Genomic DNA, 23,487 nt, shown 5'->3' with positions numbered 1-23,487 from the left:
CTCATGTTAGTCATACAAACTTTATGTATAATTTTAAGGGTTCTCGGTGATAACATTCAAAGTTTTGTTTTTAAAGACATTTCCGAGGATTTTTTTTTCCCACACCCACCAAATTTGAGGATTTTTTTTTCCCACGGTGCATCATGCCTTATAGTGTGGTGCAGTTTGGGGATATGGTATGGCTAGTGCTTGCAGAGTTGACAACAACCTGCCTTGAAAATTAGAGGGCAATTGCTGTTTTTTTTTTTTTTTTTATTTATTCTCGGCATGCAAGGAGGATAAATAGGAGGTCCATGTCTTAAAAATAGCTTCGTAGTGACGAGGCACTGTAACTTGCTAAGAACAATTACAAAAATAATACTATTGTACTTATTCATTTGTACTAAACATACATTTCTTAATGTACCAAATATTCAAATTCCCATTTAAAATAGTTCTTTTTTTTGCTCAAGAATATCACATTGTCTAAATCCGCCCATGTCTACCCTGTCAGATGATTTTACTCATGCTCCGCCACTTAAGTATCGTCGAACATGTAAAAATACAGGATTTGACTTGACGTGGCCAAGAGAATCCATTTTCCAGTTTACAACGCAGGAACGACAATGAACGAAAAGAAATTGCTGAGTGAAATCTAGGAAAAATAAAAACCCAGTCAGCCAGTATCCGTGCCTCTGCTGTGTGATTTAGTAGCTGCGCATTTTTGCCTGCAGTGAGGAGCGGTGCTGTTCTCCTGTCCTAGACAGTAGCTAAGTTGACAAGAATTTGCCAAATTTCAGGCTCTGCAAAAGACGCATCAAAATGCGGTCAACCGTTTTGTTTTTTTTTTCCTCCTAACATTATTAATCATCATCAGAACATTGCTTAGCAAGGTATCAGCAGTGAGGTTGAAATGCAAAGAGGCATAAAAGCCAATCATAAAAAAATGCATCGCATGGGAAAGCCTTGAGCGAGCGCCATCATATATCCCTTGGTAATGGAGCGTGCCATGAGTGATATGTTAAGAGCCAATCCATTATAAAAATGTGTCTAGTTCAGTTACAGCATCAACATGTGACCGGTCTGGGCATGCGGCGCAAGAAAAACACTGCAGAGACAGAAAATGAGAGGAGACGGCGGGAATATTTGATCAAATATGCCGAAGAACGGCGCTTTACTTTGAATGCGTAAAAACGGGCTGTGATCGGTCAATAATGCTAACAAAATACGTATTGAATACAAGTATTTTTTACATTTTCAAGGGATACGTGAGATTAGCTTACACGATCTAAGTTTTGCATTTGCTGAATATAATATGCCTTCATTTGCCACTGTAAATGTAATTCCAAAATTTAATAAGACGGAAATAGCGTTTTTTTTTTTTCTTTTACCCCCTAAAAAAAACATCGCTTTATAATAAGTGCTTCTCAATTATTTGTAGGAAAGAAAAAACACTTGGCACCCCACACTCATCACCCCAATTATGAATAAATTATCTATAAAAATGATATCAATGTAATTAAAACAGTACAGTAATTTTTGACATCAGCAAAAGAAAAAAGCAAGATAAATCAACTTTTAACAACAGTTGACTACTTTTTTTTTTACAGTGTATATAACAGGTTACAGGTTCTAATATAAAAAGGCATTAAAGTGCCTGAAAATAAATGAATAAATAAATACAAGACTCCAGCCCTAGGTTTAAAGTCAGTCCCAAAATCAACCCATTCACAATTAAAACGTTGCATTTGTATTCAGTATTTAGCCAGCGGATGAATCACTTCGGTTTTCCTTTTTCTTATGTAAACGGGTTGGGAAAATTTTAGAAGCAAATGTTGGAAATCACTGACTCTTTTCATTCTATCATACCCTTTTCTCAAACAAAAACACAGACTCCCGGAAGAGCATCAAATAACCCTTTCGCATCCCGGCCGGCCCATCTGAAATCCTCTGTCGTCATAGCGACGACGAGTGTTGAGGCAAAACTGAGAGAAGGGTGTCTCTGTGCTGCCTGTGTTTCTCATTCCGGTCGCGCCGCAGCTCCGACTAATGACTGGGCTTTAGGGAGGGGAAGGGGCAACAAAACGCAGACGGGACAGACGGGATGAGCACCAAATGAGAAATTCACAAAGAGAAATAAGACGTTAAAAAAAATGAGCATGGGAGACATTTCTCCCTTGCAGCAAATGAAACCTGAATAAATGGATAGTGTGATTGATAAGTTAGCGCAAACATTTTCACTCTTGCCTTTTATCGTGTAATCCGTCGATGCAACACATAAATAAATCAAACGGCCACTAGAATTGTGCAGAGTAATACATTGGATTACCGTACGGTATATTATATATATTATAAGGTGAGACAGGAATGCTTGATGGAGTGTTGTTTGCCTATTTCCGTTGTTCTTAGACACACCAGTCATAGATACCTTTGAGGTCGAGTTTTGCAGAATAAAATGAATCATTTTACAGCCCCAACACTGGAGAGATTTCTTTTTTTTTTTTAATAAAAAGTCACATAGAAAAATTGACTTTCGTTCTGATTTTCACATTGGCACATGCATAGTGTTTATTGGCTCCATTTCAAAGATATTTTAAATTTGGATTAAAATAGAAATAATACAACTTGACGTACAATACCATCTTAAATAATATTGTTTATGAGCTGCAATGCAACTAAGGTCCATCAGGTGTCCCATTGATCAACAAAGTGAGAGTGCCAACACAGTAACAATAGTTTGCCCAATGATACGCTTCATGAGGCCTCATTTACCCATCACTTGATGAATCAGCTATGGTTCTTCTCGGGTCTGCTTGTTAGTGTGTCAAACCAGAAAAATATTTTCCTATTTTGTCCAATTTTCTGAGTCTAGGTCCGGAGTCTAGTTTTCTAGCGCAGTTTCCGAGTCTGTTTTTTTTTCAAGTTTCCGATGCTCCCCGCGGTTACGTTGGATTTTTACGTAAATAAACAAGCGCAGCACACAACGGCTACGCCTGTGCCGTTACCGTTGCGCGGCTCAACACAAATGGATTCCTCTGGGTGGTAACGGCGGTGTGGCGTGGGCAGACCAAAGCCTTTGGGCTGACGTTTGAGTTCCACCTGTGGGGAGAGGATTGGCTGACTTTTCCCCCAGACTGACCGCACAAAGAGCTCCACTGTGCGAGCAAATCAATGCGCTTCACCAGACGCAAGCCAAACACCTGGGCAGGGAGAGGTCACGTGACGTCTGGGGGAGGGAAAGGAGCAGGCATCGCCATGGTAACAATCAGATGGAAGGATGAAACGTCAGCTGTATGTCTTTTTTTTTTTTTGGTCATACAAGCGAACAGAAGAATTAAATTCACACAACAATAACATTGAAGCATGGGAAAATGAAAGGAGCACAGTGGGGAGGAAAAGTGGGCTCAAAGTGCCTCCAGTCTCTTGCTCTGTGGTTAACCATTACACTGGAGACTGTGAGGGGGAGGAAATGGGGTGTGTGGGAACCAAGACACCCGCCTGGTAATGTTCCACCATTTCCATTCCTGCCTAAAGTCAACTGTTTAATAGGAGGGAAATTGAGAGCAGTAGGTCTTTTAGAAATTTCAGACATTCCTCTGTTTGCAAGGACTCATTAAACTGCAAGACGAAGTAAATCTCTTCAGGACCACAAGTTCAGGTTGAACCCCTTTTTGAACCTCCCTTCCTGACCACCTGGTTCCTCCGGTCCGGCGTGCTGACCCAAAACCCCAGACAGTCTGACACATCTTTGGATAACACTACTCTCCCACCTCCTTCACACTCTTGCTACCTTTCCTCTGCATTTTTTTGTCTTCTGTCTAACATCCATGTTTTGACTCCAATCCTTGGACCGTGCACCTTCATGCCTAGCATTGTTCACCTATAAACAAAAGGCTTCCCTTTCCCTTTCCCACCCCTCCCTAGTCACGGCAAGGCTTTACAACAACTAAAAGGAAGTGGTGTGTGAACTTGCTCGTCATCAGCTAATGTGTTTGATAATCTCCAAACCATAATCACCATAATCAAGCTCCTATGGTTGTATGTTGAGCATTTTTTTGTCCATGCTGCCTATGTAAAACCTCCACCGGTGGGACTGAGTCCACGAAAATGTAAATTGCAATACTGGTCAAAGCATCATCTGTCAAATTACCTGTCAAGAGTTCCCAACCCTAAATTAAATTGAATACCACAATCTACAGCTCATCCATGTTTGAATCAGTGGAAAGAATCAGGTTTTTTTTTTTGTTAATACTTTTCAATTTTCAGCCCCTGAACTTCGACCAATCAGGGTATGCCAAACACAGTGACAGCCAATCAGTGTCCACTTTGGGTGCAATCCAACACGTGCAACTCTTATTCACAGAGGGCATAGTTACGGAATGAAAATTAGAATCATGTCTTTTGAACTAAAAACACTATATCTATGCCAGTAATTAATTGTTCACGATAAATCTGTTAAATCTGACCCTAACCCTAAGTAGAAAAGACAAAACTAAAACGTACCGAATGCTTATGTTTGCTTTGGCGTATTTTGTCGCTGCTCTCAGTCTCCAAACCACCTTCGTTCTCCCCCACTGTTGCTGTTCATTTGACTGATATGTTTTGAACCGAAAAGCAGACTTCCCCCAAAACAAGGTGAGTGGAGTTGAGCCGAGCTTGTCTGTGTCATAGAAAAATGTAAATGGCAGAAAATGTTTTCCCCTCACAGTCAAAAAAAAAAAAAAAAAACACTGACTGCGTCTGGGAATTTGTTTGCATTTTGAACATTTTAGGTCACGTTTCACTGATGTGGAACAAGAAGGCCTTGCTGGGTCTTACGGGCCTGAAGTCAGGGCTTTGAATTTTTTTCATAACAAACATTACATTGTTGAAAACGAAGTCCACAATGCCAGCTAAGGAATTAAAACGGTCCTCGACAAAGGTTAAGCATTTTGACGGTATATTTCTACATAAAATTTACGAATCAAACATCACACCGGACCAGTGCGATAGCCCAAAAAAACTAGCGTAGCACACCGTCCCTTCACTAAGCGCACTCAATGGCGTTCATGACAAAAGCGGGTTGCTTTTTAAAGACCTGCCTACACCACTTATGCTATTCTGTCTCCATTTAAAGGCCTAAGTATAAGGACACAGGGTAGAATTTCAGGAACTTTGTCCAGATTTTCACTGGACGGTGGAAATGTGGTTGTGGCAAGCTGACATGTTGACAGTGGGAAATAACCTAGCTTTCTTCTCAGATCTTCTTATGCAAATCTGATAAGATCTCCTTTGGTTTCAGCCTACAGAATACACAAGAATCATCATGGAACTTTTAAGTTCCAGGAAACTTGTCTAATGCCTCTAAAATAAGCCGGTTCCAAGATTTAGAACTTTAAGAAGGGGAAAAAGAGCAACGCGCTCTTCCCATGCATCATTTTGTTCAAAGAGGAAAACAGGGAGACTCGCGCTTAAACGAAAGGAAAACATCTTGAGTTTCAAACAATTACTTAGGTATTCAAAGCCGTGCTCCCGCTTAATCTCACACGTTCCGAGACCGGCGTAAGGGAATATGACGGAGAAAATAAAAAACTGCTCGAAAAATGAGGGCAAAGCAACAAAAACTTGTCTTAAGGACATCTGCTGCATAAAACCTCCATGACTCGCCGCACAGAAAAGACATCATATCCTCACGTTGGGTCCCCAAAGGGCAAAAGGTCACGTCTACGTAGAGTAGCCATAAATCATAATCATCACGATCATCCATTAAAATATCCACCTGCTAGCGTGTTGAAAGATCCAGACACGATCTCTCACAATATTACAGCGCCAAGACTATTTAAACATCAGGACATTACATGTCCGTTGTCCGGTCGTGGGGATCGCTTGCATGATCTTTCCCTAACTTTTTTTCTTTGAATTCAGGTTTCAAATGTCCATCTAAATGCTCGTAATCATAAATCGATGGTCATACGGCTACGTCGCGGCCTCACAATTTAACGTTTTCCATTTTCGGTGGTTTATTCATGGTGGTCGTCGCTGTTTCTTGGAGTTGTTTTGACAGTTTCGGGGCCTCAAATCCCTCAAAAACAGAGGGGAGGGCGCACGTCTGTGATCAAGTACAAAGCGCTGCAGTTGGTGTGGAGGAAACAACTGATGAGAGAAAGCTTTATCCCACATTGAGATTTGGTTTCAATTCATCCATCATTCAGAATAAAGGGGGGGGGGGGGGTCCTCGGTTTACGACCCAGCTCTGTCCCGTTCCAACCGCGACGACATAAACGCAAATTTGTACGAGCATAAGTCAGAGCACGTGGCAGTCGACAGCGTTAACTTAAGTCAAAGAACGTCAAAGAAGTATAGAAAATACAATGAATGACCTTGGCTTTGCAAATGGTGCGAATTTTTCCAATGGTCCATTGAGCTGTAGAGCAACTTTTTAAAGTAGTTTTACTTTCAAACGCCCATCTTTGTCAGTCTTTGTGCCTGTGACTCGCCTCGATGTCTGGTTGCAAATTTTGCATCGTTCACCTGCCACAGGAAGTAAATACGACTGAGTTTTGAGGATTTCTCTCCACAGTTAAGGCTTTAACTTTGACACCCCAACAAATGAATGACAATGGACTGCTTTTAGCAAAAATCTTAAATGTTTTCCTGCTAAAAGTGGCTAAATAAATGCCCATTTAACAAATGGTCTGCTTTGAATGCAAGTCTGCTTACATCACAAACCTTCAGAGGTTCCACTGTATTGAAAAGCAATTTGTCTTGCATCTATAACACAGGTGTCAAAGTCAAGGCCCGGGGGCCAGATCCGGCCCGCCACCTCACTTTTTGTGGCCCTTGGAATGCTGATTTGACTTCAGGTTGCTGACTAAAATACCAAAATTGCAAGTTGTCTTTAACTTATAAAAATATAGTGAAAGAAAAAAATTCTTACTCTCCAAATCTCTTTTGAACAGTTTTTGCCGGCTTTTGGTATCAAAGCTTGAAAAATTTGTGATCAACACACTTAAAATCTATTTGAATTTACAGTCATTCTCTGACAGAAACTATCACTACAATGCGTCCCAAAATAAAAAAAAATGTTTGACACCACTGATCTATAATTTAAAGGCATGTCTCCAGCTTCTAGCCTTAGCAGGAAGCTGTAACATTCTGCACATGACATCCGTTTTGGTAAATATCCTTCTGAACAAACCCGTTTTCAAAGCGACCGAAACAATTCTAACAATAGCGGCATTTGAGGAGTTCAACAGGAACCAGTTTGACGACATGAGGAAACTCAGCTCACACACGCACGCACGCACGCACGCCGGCGCGAGAGGACTGGAGACTGGCAACATTTTAGTGTGAGAACATTTCACCCATCTCACGTCACCTTTTCCCTCTGTGATTCAGCCCTCTGCGATTGCATAACGGAGGAGTCCACCCCGACTATTTTCAGCTCCGAATAGTGGGAAACCATGCCGCATTGGCAAATTTCAGAGGCGTTCTCGTTGGCCCCGCGGAATGCATCGATCCCTCTTTCCGCGACAACGTGCCTAACGGGGAGTCGGCCAGGCGAGTAAAGTCTTCCACCGTGCCGTCACCGCCGCCGCTATAGCGAGAGGTCAAAACAGCGAGCGGGCGGGCGGGTCGGAGCGGGGCTCGGGACTTCTGCGAGCTTGCGTCGCCGCTGGCGGGGGGCCCGAGCCGAGCGGCCGCATGGCTCTCCTCGCCTCTTGGCTCCCCTGCCCCCGCTGATGTAATGGAGCCGGGGCGGATCGCACAGAAGCCGAGGAGCACGCCGCTGCCCTGTCTGGAGCCTCTGCCGGGGAAGTTAAGGTTTCGAATAATGATTTCGCAACTTCGAAACAAAAGTTACATCATTTCACCCCCCCACCCCCCCACCCCACCTTTCCTACCGTCTACGCCGCCAGCGAATGTGTTAAGACTTTAAGAATCGGGACAGTTATGTCATAATCATAAACGAAAGCTTCAGAAGTCCTGCAAATGGAAAATGGATGAGGAAACAAATGGCACAGGGAGGGAAGGCCACGACTGCTTTTTTCCTTCGCCCCTTCCTGTCATTGTGTGACGAGGCGTTCATGGGCAGCCGTCAACGTGAATTAGAATTTGACGTCTCACGTTGGTGGCGCTATGGTGCGCAGGTAGGTGCGTGTCGGGGACAGCTTTTTTCTTCAGCCGTGCGTGAAGAGGATTGCACAGAGCTACAAGACATGACATCATGCGTGCGCCCTAAATTTAACCGAGCGACAATGACGTCATCCCTTTGCGTGGCTTCTCAAAGGGCGATATGATTGCTACTGTTTCTGGATTCAAGCGCACAATGAGCTGATTGAAACGACGGGTGTTGCTCCTTGTTATTCTATTCATGAGACACTTCAACCATTTCCTAAAAGTATTGCAACATACAGTAGAAGTGTGGGCACAGTACAGTGTGGATCCCAATCACCGTAAAAGCGGACACAGTTTTTTTCCATATGGAATGAGTCAAAATCATTCCAAGTGTATTATACAGAGATCCATTAAGGAAGAAAAAAAATATAACAGACTTAATAGACGTTTACCGGTACCTAATGTAGAAATAGAAAAAGTAGGGGTGTCAAAATAACGTTAACTCCGACTAATTACAGTCATAGTTTAAGTTGTTTTTTTGCTGTCATGTTAATCTTTTTTTTTTGCCGCTAAACTTATGCTCTCTGTATGCAGATTTGATCTATTTTTTCTGCATTGGGCTTCTTTTGCTTGAGTACTTGAGTGTTGGAAAACAAATGTCACACCCTGAATTGGGTAAAGTTTCTGATTGGCATTCCGTGATAGGCTCCTGTTGTAAGTGGGAGGGCAGATTGAAGACGTAAAAATGAAAGAGCATGTAGGAGTTGTCGGCCTGATTCTCCAAATTAACTTAAAAAATTAAAAAAAACACAAATTTTGGTTAGCGTAGAAAGCATTATTTTAAAAAAAGGAGTTTGCTTCCCACAGAAGCAGCCCAAGTTTAGCCTATCACATAAATGCAAAGCAAAGAACTGCGACTGCAGCCACAGATACAGTAGCAAAAAAGAATGTTATGTAACGAGCCATAGCAAAGCTCTTTGCCAAACTATACTTCAAAAAAAAAAATCCCACGTTTGAGCAAGTCTTCAACTGATACGATGAACAATGTTTTGTTCCAATGTTATTTTCAAATTATTTTGCAATAAAAAAAAAACAAAAAAAAAAAACAGCACATTCCCCCTAACGATGGAAACTAAAAGTTGCAGCCAGCACTTGGGATTGGTACTCTTAAATGCATCTAACTTTTAAACATCTTTTATTTATTTTTTGTATGAAACTGTAGACGAGATGATAACATGATATTTTTCAAACAAAGAACATGAACCAGCAACAGAAGGTATAAGAAATACGACTCATTGCTCAACAAGTTGAAGGTGTGGGTGATATAGTCTGAAAAAATACGAGATGTTTTTCAGAAATAGCATACTCTATATTATACATGGCAATATAGAAGAATGAGCATTTTAAACTGCAGCAATTTCAGTTTACGGGCTGAAGTATGCGTTCGTGCTCCAAGCAATATCAGCACAATGAATCTTCAACAGCCTGCTCGTTTGCCATGATCACTATGCTAGCATGAATTGCGAATTAATGTGCACACTTATCACCTCACACAGCAGGTGTTGGTGGAGCCTTCATGTTTTATTCAGTGCATATTAAAATAATCCACAGCATGCTACCCTTGCTCCTATGTGAGCAAACGTACATAGACTAGGCCCAGTGTGAATACACGCTAAATTCGGAATATCCGGTACAGTAGCGACGCGCTACGTGTGACGAGAGATGCAAGCATGTAATTAAGGACATATTTTGTTTTCTATATCAGGATCAAATATTGTATGTCCAGGAGTTGATGTTCGTGTATATTTGCCCTAAGACGGCAAACCGGGAAAGTTGAAATCTCTGAAATGTCATCAAAACGCTTCTATACTACATCTCGGATACTAAATCGTTCTCACCTGGGGTGCGTGTATGTATTTCGTACATATATTTGTAAATCTCACGTTTCTCATACCAGATCTCATACCAGATTCTTGCAGATCTGGAGCAAAAAGTTCCCGGGTTTACAATCTAACGTTTGCCTCCGTGCGAAAGGAAATCCGCTGGTGTATTTGTTCGACGTGAGCACAGATGCCATTTGAAACGCGATCCGGCGTGAATATAAACAACTCTCTTCTGATCGCGTCTCCTTTGGCGACCGAAGGGGCTCAAACGTCGGGCCGGGACGCAGACAGACGTCTCCAGTCAGCTGTTGGAGTTTCTGCGGTTTCTGGGCCAACAACACTCGCGTACACGCACACTTTCCAGTAAGTAACCCCGGAGACGTGCGAGACCCCCGTCCGCTTGACGCAAGTCGGAGTTAATTGTATCAATCCCCGTCTGTGCGGTTTTTCAGCAGAGCTGGCACACTCGAGGATTTATATCACGTTTCTCTCCTTCATCAAAGTGGACACGCTGGCAAATTGAAAAAGTCCCCACTTTTAATGTCAACTAGTCACAGTTGCTGAAGCAACCTTGTTAGACTGATGAGGACAGCGCTAGCCGACAATATTAATAATCAGATGTGTCAGTGCTAACAAAGGAAGGGAGAACTTCTTTGTGTCAAGATGTTTAACCTTGACAGAGAACGCCTGCTTTGTATTGTCGTAAAAAGCTTTGTGATGGCAAACTATTGAATTTCCACTGATTATTTCTCCATAGACAGCAGCCAACAAGCTTCTGCGGTCTAAATTTTGTTAGATGCAAGACAAATAAACATAAAGATGTTCTGGTGAAATGTCACCCCTAACTGATTTCAATTGCAATATAATAGTAAACGTCGCAGTGGGTATAGGAATTGTAGGAATAACATGAAATGGCATCTCAGCAGTTCAATGCGTAATTATCAACTAATTCTCGTGGCATTTAGCAACTTTTCCATAGACGACAAGTTAGATTGCGTGGTACAATTTCTCATCAATTAACGATCGAGCACTGCGGAAATATATCAATAATATGTTCTATATATGTGTGTAACTATAGATTACACTGATTACTATGTATTGTAGGTGTATATACAGTATAGGGACATAATTAGATGTGCAATTGTTCGTGTTTGGCAACAAAGTAATTTCCACTTCTATGACACTTTTTTGTACAAGTATCAAATTCTATGGGATCTCCAATTTAAATGGTATTTTCATGTATATTGATAATATGCTACTACAGACCTCATTTATGGACGTGGGAATGTTTTAATACATTTTCAAGGCATCCGAGACTTATAAACAAGTATGTGCTATAAGTGTTATTTTTTTCCAAGAAAAAAAAAAGAAACAACAGGAAAACCTCAGTCGGATTGTTCGTAGGTACAATTTCAATGGCCGCATCCCACCCGGCACCAGACGTCTCCCGTCTATTGTAATTTAAACTAAATCCGGTCCGTCCCTCTTAGGTCTGATTTTGTCCTATAATCATCGTTTAAGTGTGGCTGCATTTAGGCCACAGGTGTCAAAGTCAAAGCTCAGGAGCAACCACATCATTTTATGTTAAAGATATTCTTTAACGATTTGAAAAAGACAAGATTTTCGCCTTTCACTTTTCAAACAAATTTACACTGTAAACGGACGTTTTTTGGAGCGACAAGTAACGTCTTTGTGCCCGATTTTTGTTGTGCGGGTTTACATTATGCAAATTCATGCTGCAGTCTACGAGCGATTACATCCGCAATTACGATTATAGCGCGCTTCCTCTCACTGTGACAAGGAAACATTAACAGAGTCAGTGATGGAATTGAGATATAACTACTCTTCTTTGCCTCACCGTATTTATCTACAGAACATTTTTATAGGCTGTAATTAAAGGAGATTTTCTGCACGCCGGGTTGACATAAATCGAAAAAATGGGGACGTTAGAGGGGAAGAGCAGGGGCAGTCCACATTCAGGTGGGCGGAAAGAAGTCAAATAAGTCATGTGTCATCACTGAATTGGACACAGCTCGGCCAAAAATTGTAAAAAATAAATAAAAATCAAGGGTAATTGAAATACCACTTAAAATGGTTATGCCTACATTACTCGCAATTGTAAATATTCCATCAATGTTCATCCTACTTTGAGCATGTTTTTAGGTGGTATTTGGCATCAAATATTTGAAAACAACTTTAAGTATTATAAAAAGCATAAAAATCCTAAATAGATTGAGTTGTTCAAAATGGAAACAGAACAATAACAGCTACATTTTTCCCTCAAAATTGCATTTAAGAGTGTTTTTCAAGGTCCTCTTCCAATGCATGAATGAATTGACCAGTAATAAATAAATATGTATTGCATTACACTACATCAGATATATTATACAAACATGTTTTGGTCGAGAAAAATGTTTTGAAAGATTAATTGATTCCACTTGTGCAATATTTTGACCATTTTGGGCCATATTTTCTACATATTTTTTGTACTTAAGGCAAAGGATGGCGCTCTTCTGGTATCGTGATAAGAGGTTGTGCCATGTTGAACGTTCACATGTAGTCATCATTTGGGTGAAATTTCAGCTCCCTACTGTCTTCTTTAAATGCTTTCCTTGTGACGTGAAATGCCTTTTAATCAATGGGATCGTCGATTTTAAAAATATTTGATAGTGACAGCTATAAACTCCAGTCGAAAAATCTTATATCAGATAAAAACAATGCCAACCAATATTCTTATTTGTGTCATATTTTGATGACACAATCTATTTTTATTTTAAGCACTGAACCCAGAGACACTTCGAAACCTAATAGGGAAATGTATATCCAATATATAGAAAAAATAAAGCCCGTAATCGCATTCTATGACATTGCAACGTCAATTTGAGTTGAATTAATTGTTCAGCCCCAGCAGATATCATTTTAGTAATGGCTAATATCGCAAACCCAGAGTCAATCTACAATCCGCACATGGTGCGACGAGGCGGATTTGGAAGTCACACCGTGAACGGGGCTCCCTGCTGAGTAATACGACTGTAACACTTGACTTTATTATGACAGGGGGATCTTCAAGAAGGGCTGGGGGTCTCCCGCTCTGCGAGGCTTGACATTTGGATAACTATTGAGGGCTGAGTGCGCTTCCTCGCCCAGTCACTCCATCTGGCCACCTCTGGATTTGATGGTAGAGCGAACGCAGGATGCTTTCTGTCCTTGCTGAGGAGCAGCTGAAGCAACAGGAAAGCAAAGCCCAGCCAGTTCATTAATCGATGGAACAATGTTCAAAGTTATGGGAGTCTCTCAGCAGGAAGAAGAAAAATGTTTACGAACGGCGCAGAACAACCGCTCATTACCTCCCCCGTTTTATTATTCTCGTCTTTTTTTTTCATCTCGTGCACCGTGCGCTTGCTAAAGCCAAACGTGGGAATGCTTGCACGTCGACGACGGCTCGGTGCAGCCGATCCTGCCCGAACACCCGAATGATAAACCCAAATCGCTTTCGCGCAGCTGTGACAAAGAGAGCGCATGAACGCATCACAAGTGAAAGCACGTCAAAACTCTACCAGCTCAGAAGGTCACGTGCTCGCTTTTTACTAAACCACAATGCCGATTTCATCCGACTAGCAAAACTGCATCAAAACAGCTTAGCTCGCTCTGCACATTGTTTACTTCCTGCATCTTAGTCCTCTTGGATATTCCTGCAACAGTTTGGACAGTTCTGAGCAAAGTGGCTGCGAAAAGCGCAGGGTCGGAAAGAAGAGGAGTGACTCAAAGAGGAAGAGGTGGGATTGCAAATTGAGAATACTGTACTGGGGAATCCCACTGAGATTCTAGCACTGCGCGTCCATCCACGCCACACCAAAGAATTCCGACGAGCAAACCATATGCCGAACCAGACACGTAGTGACTTCCAGCTAAGAAGAGAAAAAGGAAATAATAACCACGTTGTTACAACTGCTGTGAATGGGTAGGATGCATAAAAGTGAAAAATAATCGGCAAATAATGTTCGAAGGGAATTAATCGACTGAATTAATCGGCGGGGTCTTCGTTTGGATGATTCTAAATTTAAAAAGAAGGCATCCAAACAAATCAGTGATGATCAAAAATGACTAGTAGACAGGGTATCAATTAATGTTGCTATTTTTTAATCTCTGTCCAATAAATGTTTATTATCGTCAGTCGGTCTAAATCCCTGGCTACGTTTGTGCGCAGTTGTTAAAAAAAGCAAACGGTGACACAACAGGTTAATGAAGATTGATAATATTTCACTCAGGGGAGCCGACTGCGCTGTTTTTATCCCTTACGTGATTTCGAGCGATCAGCTGTACAATTTACTGGCAGGCAGCCATTGTGTATTCCAGGGGCAATTTTCACTCCAAGTGTTAGTCTTAGCAGCTTGCCTGACATATTCCCCGACTTTAATAGCTGACAAACATCTGAGACATCTGCTTCAAATGGACACGTGGGCTCGTCAACAAGGCGGGACGCCTCGGGCAAAAACGGCTACGGGCCTGTTTGGATGTAGCAAGGCGTCCAAAGTCGGGTTTGTGGGAGTAACCCACAAGCGGCCCCGAAGGCCCGGCGACTCTCTTCGGGCCCAAGACTGCATGCGAAGCTTCGCGGAAGTGTGATCCAGCTTGTATATACACAGCTGTGAAGCGCTAAACAAAGACACGCATAATGACAGTGTGCGGTGAAGGTCTTGGTTTTCGCGCCAGACGGTGTCCTTCCTCTTGCGCTTCCTTTCCCGCCATGCATTTCTCCGTTGGGATGACTTGTCCGAGGAGAAAGGACTCGTTTGTTTGAAGAGGTGCTGAGTTACTATTGTTACTCGGCGCGGCGGGGTGTGCGGCGTCACTCGGCGTTACGAGGACGAGGAGAGCTGGTCTACGAGGTCCGGCTTGCTCCATTTTCCACAGCGGGCTGACATTCCTGACATTCCAGGAGACCGCGGCAGTCTCCGACCGCCGTGACAAACTAATTCACAGTCTAATGGACGCCTTGGATTTGTAAAATGGCACTTGCGCGATAAAATAGTGTGCTGAAGTGCCTGAAAGCGCCGGCGCCACACAAAAGAAAGTACTAAACCGTGGATGTGAAATAAAATCATAGGTTAGCCCATCAAAACTGAATTTCCTCATGCCTGACTAATAAAATCAGAATAAACTGGATGTCGATGCCACTGTGGCGGTAGAATGCGGATGGATATTTTGCCGGGAAACAAAATGTATGACATCACACAAGCATCAGCACGGAGGCATCTGAACGCCTCGCTTACAAAAAAACTGCTCAATGCGTTCAATCTTGCCTCGGATACCGCCAATTCATGTAAAAAATATATCAAGCCAATTACTACAATCGTTGTTAGTGCTTTTATTTTAAAGTTGTTCCTGGCCGCTTAACGATATAAACAACACAATGTTGTGATGAAATCAAGTTCAATCACCAATTCAAGGCGCAAAACAAATGACTTAATTACATTAGATACCGCATTAACATATAGCACCTGTTGCCAGTGTTTACTGTTGGCTCGGGCTCTGTTAAAGTTGCATCTAGCATAAATTAGCCGCTAGCTAGAAGAGCTGGACTGCTCCATATAGGCTGGCGCGATAGACATCAATGACTGTGCACGTTTTGATGACGACTTCTTGGCATAGTTGCCGTTCCTACAGAGGACATTTGAAGAAACCCCGCTGAGTAAAACGTGCTTTTTCACCCAGCAATAGAACAAAATTAATCCGAAAAAATCTGGAGGAAGAGGAGCCAGCCATCTTTTTTCTTACACTGCCACGATGCACATCTGAATTGCTTCTACTTCCACCATGCAGTGTAAATTCAGCCTTTAAATAAGTAAACGTACTACGGCAACTTTTTTGTGATGGAAACAGTTCTGGATTCGATTATTTTTACGTTAGTTCCCTCACTGGGAGGGTCTACTGTATCAACACAACAAGGCGCTGAGTCCAAACTACATATCGCCTTACAAATACTTGGATACTTCTCTCATTGCGCACGCGTGATTTATGACAAGCTTAAACATATGTGAAAGCTTGCAGTTAACTTGGCCATCAAACGCGTGCGGGTCATTAATCCATCTCATTAAAATCAGCCCAGTTGTCTCCACTTACGCCTATCAGAAAAGACCATCGCTTAAATATTTCACTTGGCCCTTCCGCACTTATACACACAGTTCCCAGGGAATGTGATGCAGGTCAGGTGCTGGAAGCAGATCAAAAAAAGGGCAAGCCGTCGGGCCGTTCGCAGTCAAAACATTGAGCTCTCATGTAAACCTTGTTGCTGTTTGTGTTGAAAAGGCACAAACCAAACAGCGTAGAGAATGTGCGCTGGAGGAAGCACAACTACATCGTCACCGGGTTAAAATGTCCCAACGTTTTTAGATTTGGTGATCAAGACTGTTGCGATTTGTGCAATTTATGCATGGTTTGAAAAAGTCAAGTTTCAATAACAATAATGAGTTTTCTCTTTTTTGCTTATTCTAACAAAGGTGGCATTTAAACGGAGCAGAATATGGTTGCCATTTTGAAAAATCTTCCAACATAACAAACGTTATTTGTACTTTTTACAGTATAAAATTTCTGTGTAATTAACTAAATGTTGTGTTTATGTTCATCCTGTCTTCTGATGTGCCTTTTGAATAAACAACAAAATAAAAGGGATACGTCTGTTGCCTTTTTCAGAAGTAAAAGGCTAAAAATTAAGTTACAATTAAATCGGTAACTTCATCAAAAAAAGAAAATAAACTTTATAAACCTATTTTGCCATTTCATGTCGATTAAAAATGACATCACATACCAAACCGAGAAAACAGGTGAGCCATGATTGGTGATTAGACAAACTATGACGTCATTTTCACGCGACAAACTGGCGAAAATTGTTTTTATAAGGATAACAATTGTACATGGAAAATGACAAAGTTGTCGAATGAATTATAAATTATTAACTTTTTTACTCCCCAAAACAATCAATGTTCATTAATGAGCGTAATAACTTCATCTAAACAGGCATTTGTGAAATGCTGGACCCAGAGTGACAACAGACGAAAAAGCACTGATTTATTTGTCACTCAAAGCAATAAACGCTTGATTATTGCACGGTCGCGAGCGAGCTAACGAGCGTGCGAGCTAACGCCGGCTAGTCAACTTTAAATAAGCTCGTCTGACAGCACGACTGCGTGATCATCGACCGGTCCGACGGCTGCCTTCGAGACTGTGACAAGTAGATGTGTTGATTCAAACTTATATTGCCACGTACATCCATAAGAGCACAAAACAACTTGATTAACATAATGACAGCACAATAGCTACTTGAACTCCTGCGGGACCCGACTTACGGCTGGTTAAGCGGCGACAATCACAATTCCCATTAACGATTATAATCACAATCGGTAAAACGCGTTAGCAAGCAAAGCCGGTGCGCGAATGCCAAAATGTGAAAATCCCCCGTAGTTGAAAGTGTATTGCACTTGTCAAAAGGTTAGTGGCAGAAATGCAGGAAGAGTGAAGCGGCGACGAGCCAACTCCGTGGCCCATGGGAACTGTTCCTCCTATCCAGGAAATACACTGCGCCCTCTTAGCTAGTGTGCGACGGAATAGAAGCATTACTTTAGGGGGGGGGGTTCAAACAAAATCGCGACCTACCTGTTAATCGCAGCTTCACGGGTCCATTCCGCCGAACTCCTTGGTTAGACATCACCTCTTTGTTCCAGCCTTCACGGCGCGTACAAAAGGAGTCGTTAGGTGGGGGGGAAAGAACAAGATTGATCAGTCTCTCCGCCAATTTTAGACGAGAATGGAATCAAGGCATTGTGGCCCGTAGGTGGACAGAAGTGCCATTGCAAAAAAATGCAGAAGAGGAAAGCATTTGAAAAAAATCCTGAATGGAGCGTCGTTGCATTGAAAGAGATGAGTTCTCCTTAAGGCGCTGTTACATCCTGGGAGCCGTCCTCTCCTCTGGCGGCGGGGAGTTGAAGTGTGGAGTCCTCCGGCGTGTAGCCCACTTGAGGAGGCTGCCCCTGCCTCTGCCTCTGCCTCTGCGTCGGCTGCGGGGAGCTGACCAGTGACGACAACGCTCCAAACATTTCCCCTCACATGTGGCACAGCACCTCCAACCTTCTCGCGCAACCCCCCTTGAGCGTGTCCTCAAGGTTGGATTCCCGGTTTACTGTCGCTTTAAGAGCACAAGGAATCCTCACGCCCCCCCCCCCCCCCTCCCTTTTTTTTTTTTTTTTTTTTTTAGAACTGGGAACGCGTCTGGGCTTTTTTTTGTCACAAATATTTATAGGTCTAAAAGTGGAAATGTACAAGTCGAATTCCTTTCAATATTCTCTGTAAGGATTACAATATGTAAGCGTTAAGAGAAATATTCCTGAAGTGAGTTTAATGATGTCATGTTATCACCAAAGTGATCCGTGAAGATATCAGCCCCCCTCTAACCCTATTTTGCAACTAACGTGAGTCACACAAAAAAAATAACCAGTTAGAAACTAGGGAATTTATAGTTTTGAAGTTCAATATTAAAATTCTGGCATGTAGATTGTGGTATAGAACTGCAGAGCAATGTATTTCTGTTAGCAGTTAATAAAACAATCTGAAATTGACAATTAAAATCTGAATAGTTGAGTCACACAGACACACACACACACACACACGTCACTGTCTATGGAACGATTCAAGCCAATTTAAAAAGAATCACCAGGCAATCACCTGAAACATTCACATCCATTTTTTTCTTATAAGCAGTTGGGTTAAAAAAAAAAATAAAATCACAAAACAGTTTCATCAGCTTTATTTACATGTGGTTCATCAAGTTTTTAAAACAGTATGTACAGAACATACAACAGGCCACAGAACAGCTCAGACATGAAGGACAAACCGTATGAGGACACAAGCGAGCAAAGAATTAGAAGTTGAAAGTGCTCTGGTTTTCACCGATTTGAAATTCATAACCGTCGGCCGTTGCTTCTGGGGCGACGCACTGCAACTCTTCATCCTAGGATTTCACATTGTGGGAAAGAAAAGGTGAGAATGTTGAATATACAGAAAATATACAGCATATTTACTTTTTTTTTTTTTTACCTCTTCCGAAAAGTACTTCTCAATCAGGTTGAGAGACGCTTTGTAGACCATCTCATTCTCGTGAGTCTGTAGTGATTCGATCCGATCCAGACCGCCACATTCTTCAATCAGGAGCGCCAACTTGTGCGACTCCCCTATTTTGTCACCGGCCTAAAAGGAAACGGGGGGAACAAGCTCAGTAATTTCCTTTTCAAATGAGCAATAGTCGTTCAAAATTGAGCTGCACCAACCAAAAATATGTTGGTGATGGCATCCAAGATGACAAGAACGGTTTTACTGTCCTTTGAGGACAAAAGAGCGAGAAGAGGCTCCAGCACGTTGGACTGCACCAGGTAGACCACTTGCTCCACAGTGCCCCCACTGGTGAAGTTCGTCACAGCCCATACAGCCTCCTTCTGGGTTTTGTAGTCACCCTGCGTAAAAAGGCAGGAAACCCGGCAAGAGAATGAAAGGCCCGTCCCGGTGTGGACGTTTGAAAAGAGCAGAGGAGCGAAGTGAAGGCATACCCTCACAAGCACATTGACCAAATGTGGAACCAGGCCAGCATTGATGACTTCCTGGATCTGGGTATCTTTTCCCGCAGTGATGTTGGACAATGTCCAGGCAGCCTCCTTCTGAATGTTGGCCTTGTTGTGGCGCAGTAATGGGGCGAACATGCCCAGGGCGCCGGCGTCCAGCACCGCCTGAGTCTGCTCGTCGGTGCCGGTCACTATGTTACCGATGGCGCGCAGAGCTGGGGTCTGAGGGTACACGAAGAGCTCATCAAGTTTACGCCGTGACAGGACAACTTCAATTCGGGGGGGGGGGGCGCAAGAAAACCCACCACCACAGGCAGTTCTCCACATCCGAGAAGTTCGACCAGGCGAGGCACCAGTCCCGACTGTACCACCACTTCAATGCGATCGTTTGAACCGTCCGTCAGGTACGAAACTCCCCAGCAGGCGTCGGCCAACACCTCTTTGTCGTTGTGGTGAAGGAGGCGTATGAGAGCAGGTAAGAGCTGCTCAATGGCGCTTAAAGGAGGCGAGGGGTTCTTGTTGCGACACAGGTTGGAAACTGTCCAGGTCACGTTTCTCAGGTAACCAGGCTGAGGAAAAGCAAGAAAGTCCAATTAAACTTACATTTGAAGTTTGGCTGCCCCCTAGTGGTTATAAAAGAATTAGCTCAATAATGAGTTCAAAACGACACTAGTCTCACGCAATCATGACATTTAGCAAAAAAGTAAAAAAAAAAAAAAACAAAAAAAAACAATGAATTTGTGTGTGTGTAATGTTTGCACACAGCTAAGGGAGGGCTTAAATGATTATATTCATATGGATAAAATCACAATTCCATTAAATTGTCTTTAAAAAACATTTGAAAATAACTACAAATGAATAAATTGAAGCTTTGCATGGGAGGCAGAATGTAAGCTCATTTATAATAGTTTGGACTACTTTGTCGCAAGTTGCACACGTTTTGAAGAGCTAATTTTTGCACAAGCTATTAAATATGACGCATTAAAGATCAGTATCCATTACTTGAACATTTTAGACAGCTTTCACATTAAAAAACAAAACAAAAAGGTATTGCTTCAATTAAAATTGTAATCAATTAATTGTTAGAAAAAAAAATTGTTTTTCCACCCAGTCCAACTATAAGCAAGCAGACGGATGGAAGAAGGGAAACAAACAAACAAAAAAACAGCCAAAATGGAATTATCTGCGCATGCCTTTAATGAACACAAATTACTCCGCAGCTGCACAAAGAACTTCAGATAGCGCCAGCATTTTGTGTTGGGACAGTCAGAAAGCAACACTTTTATCCCTGATTAAGATTTCAACCAGCCATAATAAACACATCCAAAAACAAGAACTTACACTTAATTCAGCGAGATCAGGCACGGAGAGCAGACTGAGCAGGGCGGCCACAGCTCCGTGCTTGATCACTTTGTCCCTCAGAGCCGATCCATCGCCTAAGCAAAACAATTGAAAATGATCACGCCGCACTACTTTTTTAATTGGCGTATGCCTATGACGTGAAACAAGTGTTGATTACCCGCAATGTTTCCAAGAGCCCAAACCGCCTGCTCGCTGATGTGCTGGTGGGGGGATGTGACCAACCGAACGAAAGCAGGAATGGCCCCGCCCTGGACCACGGCAGCAGTCTGGTCTGACGTCCCAGAGGCGATGTTGGTCAATGCCCAAGATGCTTCAAACTGGATGGGAGGGCAGTCAGACAGCCCCAAGAAGGCCACAAACTTGGGGATGAGACCAGCGCCGATGATCTGGTCAATGGGGGGATGCCTCTCCCGGGACAACAGTTTCCTGCGTTCGCGATACATAAATAGGGATTACAGATGTGATTGAATTCATTCCAAATTTCATTCACAGCTGTGCTAGAGTCTATGAACGTATTTAACCTTTATTTATCCGGGTAGGGAAATTAAGAATGCTCTTTTTTTTTTTGCAGCCGGTTGAAGACAGGAGAGTAATGCATGGCGAAATATTAAGATACGATTCAACGCCAAATAATTGAATATTACATTTACCGTGCTGCCTGCGTTGCCTGCAACTGTGACTCCACATTGCCACTGTTGACGCCAGTGAGAATCTCTGCGACCGTCCACTGGCTGGAAGTCTTTAACAACAATACAAAACACCAAATCATAACATAGAATAAGGTTTTTCTTTTGAAAACTGAAATCCCCACCAATATTAGCCAATGTCTACAAAATCTCATTATAAATAAATGAATTAAAAAAAATACATACGGTATCATTGCTTACTTAAGTAAAAAGTGAAACAGATACTCAATTTATCTCGGTTTCCCCAAACCATTTCAAAAATCAGAAACTCCTTTTCACTCCACGACCAAAAATTACCAATACGACATATAAAGCACTTTAATATTGTCTTAAATGAATCTATTACTATATAATGCCTGCCTTTTAGTGGCAGGCTATTTCCTGTTTCCAAAGGATTCTAATACGCCTTCCTCGTAATGGACGCATGGCGCCACCAGGGGGCGTGAGCCGAGGAATGGATCAGTCCTGTGACCAGACCCTTATGAAAAACACGATTACCACAAATGCTTACAGACCTCTGGAGAAAGTCAAGACAAATGTTCCATGTACATCCCCACTAGTTTAGAAACACAATTGCAATCATTCTTTTTGTGGAATCCAGCGACCCTAGTGAAGGTTAGTTACAGAAAATTGATGGATGAATTAATCAGCAAAATCCACTAGTTTATTTATTCATTTTCCTCCTCCCAAGGTGTGGCCATTTTGGCGCTTGTGCACTACTGAAAATGACACAGATGTTTCAGTACAGGTACCAACCAACCACGGCTCATCTTGTGAATGTCACATGACCAAACTCAGAACACAGGTGAGCTGTGATTGGCTGTTACCCGAGAAACTGTTTTGTCATTATTAATTGACAGCAAGTGGCAAAATGCCCCTTCACTCAAGATTGGAATTAATTGCTTCATACTTCTACCAGCACTTTTTTAAATCTTCCCCTTCAAAATCTTGTTCCTTGAGACTTCAAAAATGGCGTTGCTGACCCATCTTCACGTATGTTAAAAGACCAAGACAAAGACAAGAGAATTCAGTGACGATTAGCGTACGTATCATATCGATAACGGCCATTGTTCTCGGATACAAGTAGAAAGATGGGCACGTTCAAAAAGAGACTAGACTTCGCTTACCTGGCCGTTTTGGTTTTTCTCTTGAAGAGGAGAAGTGGCCTCATCTGGAAATGCTGTCACGTTCCTTCGTTTGAACATCTGATCATCTTTCTTAGCTTTGCGGAGTTCGACGTTCACCTCCACTCTTCTGCGTCGAAGCTCCTGTGTGAAGTTTTGAACATAAACCAACGATGTCGCAAAATGATGCGCCATTGTGAAACCGATCCCTCAGACTTTTGACTCGCTCACTTACATTGGCATCCTTGCCTTTGTTCTTGAACTTGTTCAAGCGGGCGACGTTCTCGGACATTATTCAACAATGTCAATAAAGCTCAGCGACAGTGAGAAAACTTGATGCCGGGAAGGGAATTCCTGCCGTAAAAAAGAAAAGATTAGCTAACCACTTTGCGACGCCTCGTGACACTAGCATGACGACAGGCTTATCAAATAGGACCAGTAATCAAAAAAAATGTCCAAACCATGTTATAAGGAAAAACATTAAGCATACATTTATTTTTTTAATAAAGCAAAAATAATTAAAAAGTGTCAGGCCGATGAACAAGAGAGTCGCTTACCTGCTTCTTGTGAAATGTTTCAAATTGTGTGGTATGTGACGCCCAGACCTTTAAATTCCTGAAGGGAACCATTCTGATTGGACTGTTTGAGCACAAGCTTCCAGCCGCCTCCTGTCATTGGACCGTTTGAAAAGAAACATCCAGCGCACCGGAAGTGATGTCCCCATTCATATGATCGCGAGATTTGTAAA

At 42.3% G+C, this 23,487-nt stretch overlaps 2 protein-coding genes across 2 annotated transcripts in view; both read right to left on the bottom strand.

The window, feature by feature from the left end:
- smurf2 (SMAD specific E3 ubiquitin protein ligase 2) overlaps positions 1-18,088 on the bottom strand; it is a 44,783-nt gene extending 26,695 nt beyond the window's left edge. The window contains exon 1 of the mRNA XM_088437315.1: positions 17,613-18,088. Within this exon, the coding sequence (XP_088293441.1) occupies positions 17,613-17,664 (52 nt within the window). The 5' untranslated portion in view covers positions 17,665-18,088. The remainder of the gene's footprint in view (positions 1-17,612) is intronic.
- Positions 18,089-18,743: 655 nt separating this feature from the next.
- kpna2 (karyopherin alpha 2 (RAG cohort 1, importin alpha 1)) lies at positions 18,744-23,321 on the bottom strand. The gene is made up of 11 exons (XM_088436686.1): positions 23,297-23,321; positions 22,975-23,093; positions 22,743-22,883; positions 21,580-21,668; positions 21,087-21,355; positions 20,909-21,003; positions 19,873-20,136; positions 19,556-19,789; positions 19,280-19,462; positions 19,050-19,199; positions 18,744-18,963 (listed from the first exon to the last, which is right to left on the bottom strand). Exons 2-11 carry the CDS (start codon positions 23,029-23,031, stop codon positions 18,874-18,876), a joined length of 1,572 nt encoding a protein of 523 aa, XP_088292812.1. The 5' UTR covers positions 23,032-23,093; positions 23,297-23,321; the 3' UTR covers positions 18,744-18,873.
- Positions 23,322-23,487: the final 166 nt, after the last annotated feature.

This window comes from Hippichthys cyanospilos, chromosome 16 (assembly GCF_059441005.1).
Source record: "Hippichthys cyanospilos isolate Australia breed blue-spotted pipefish chromosome 16, RoL_Hcya_1.0, whole genome shotgun sequence".
Classification (NCBI taxonomy): Eukaryota; Metazoa; Chordata; class Actinopteri; order Syngnathiformes; family Syngnathidae; genus Hippichthys; species Hippichthys cyanospilos.
Note: the sequence above shows the minus strand (reverse complement) of the source record. Positions and strands in the feature narration are given on the sequence as shown.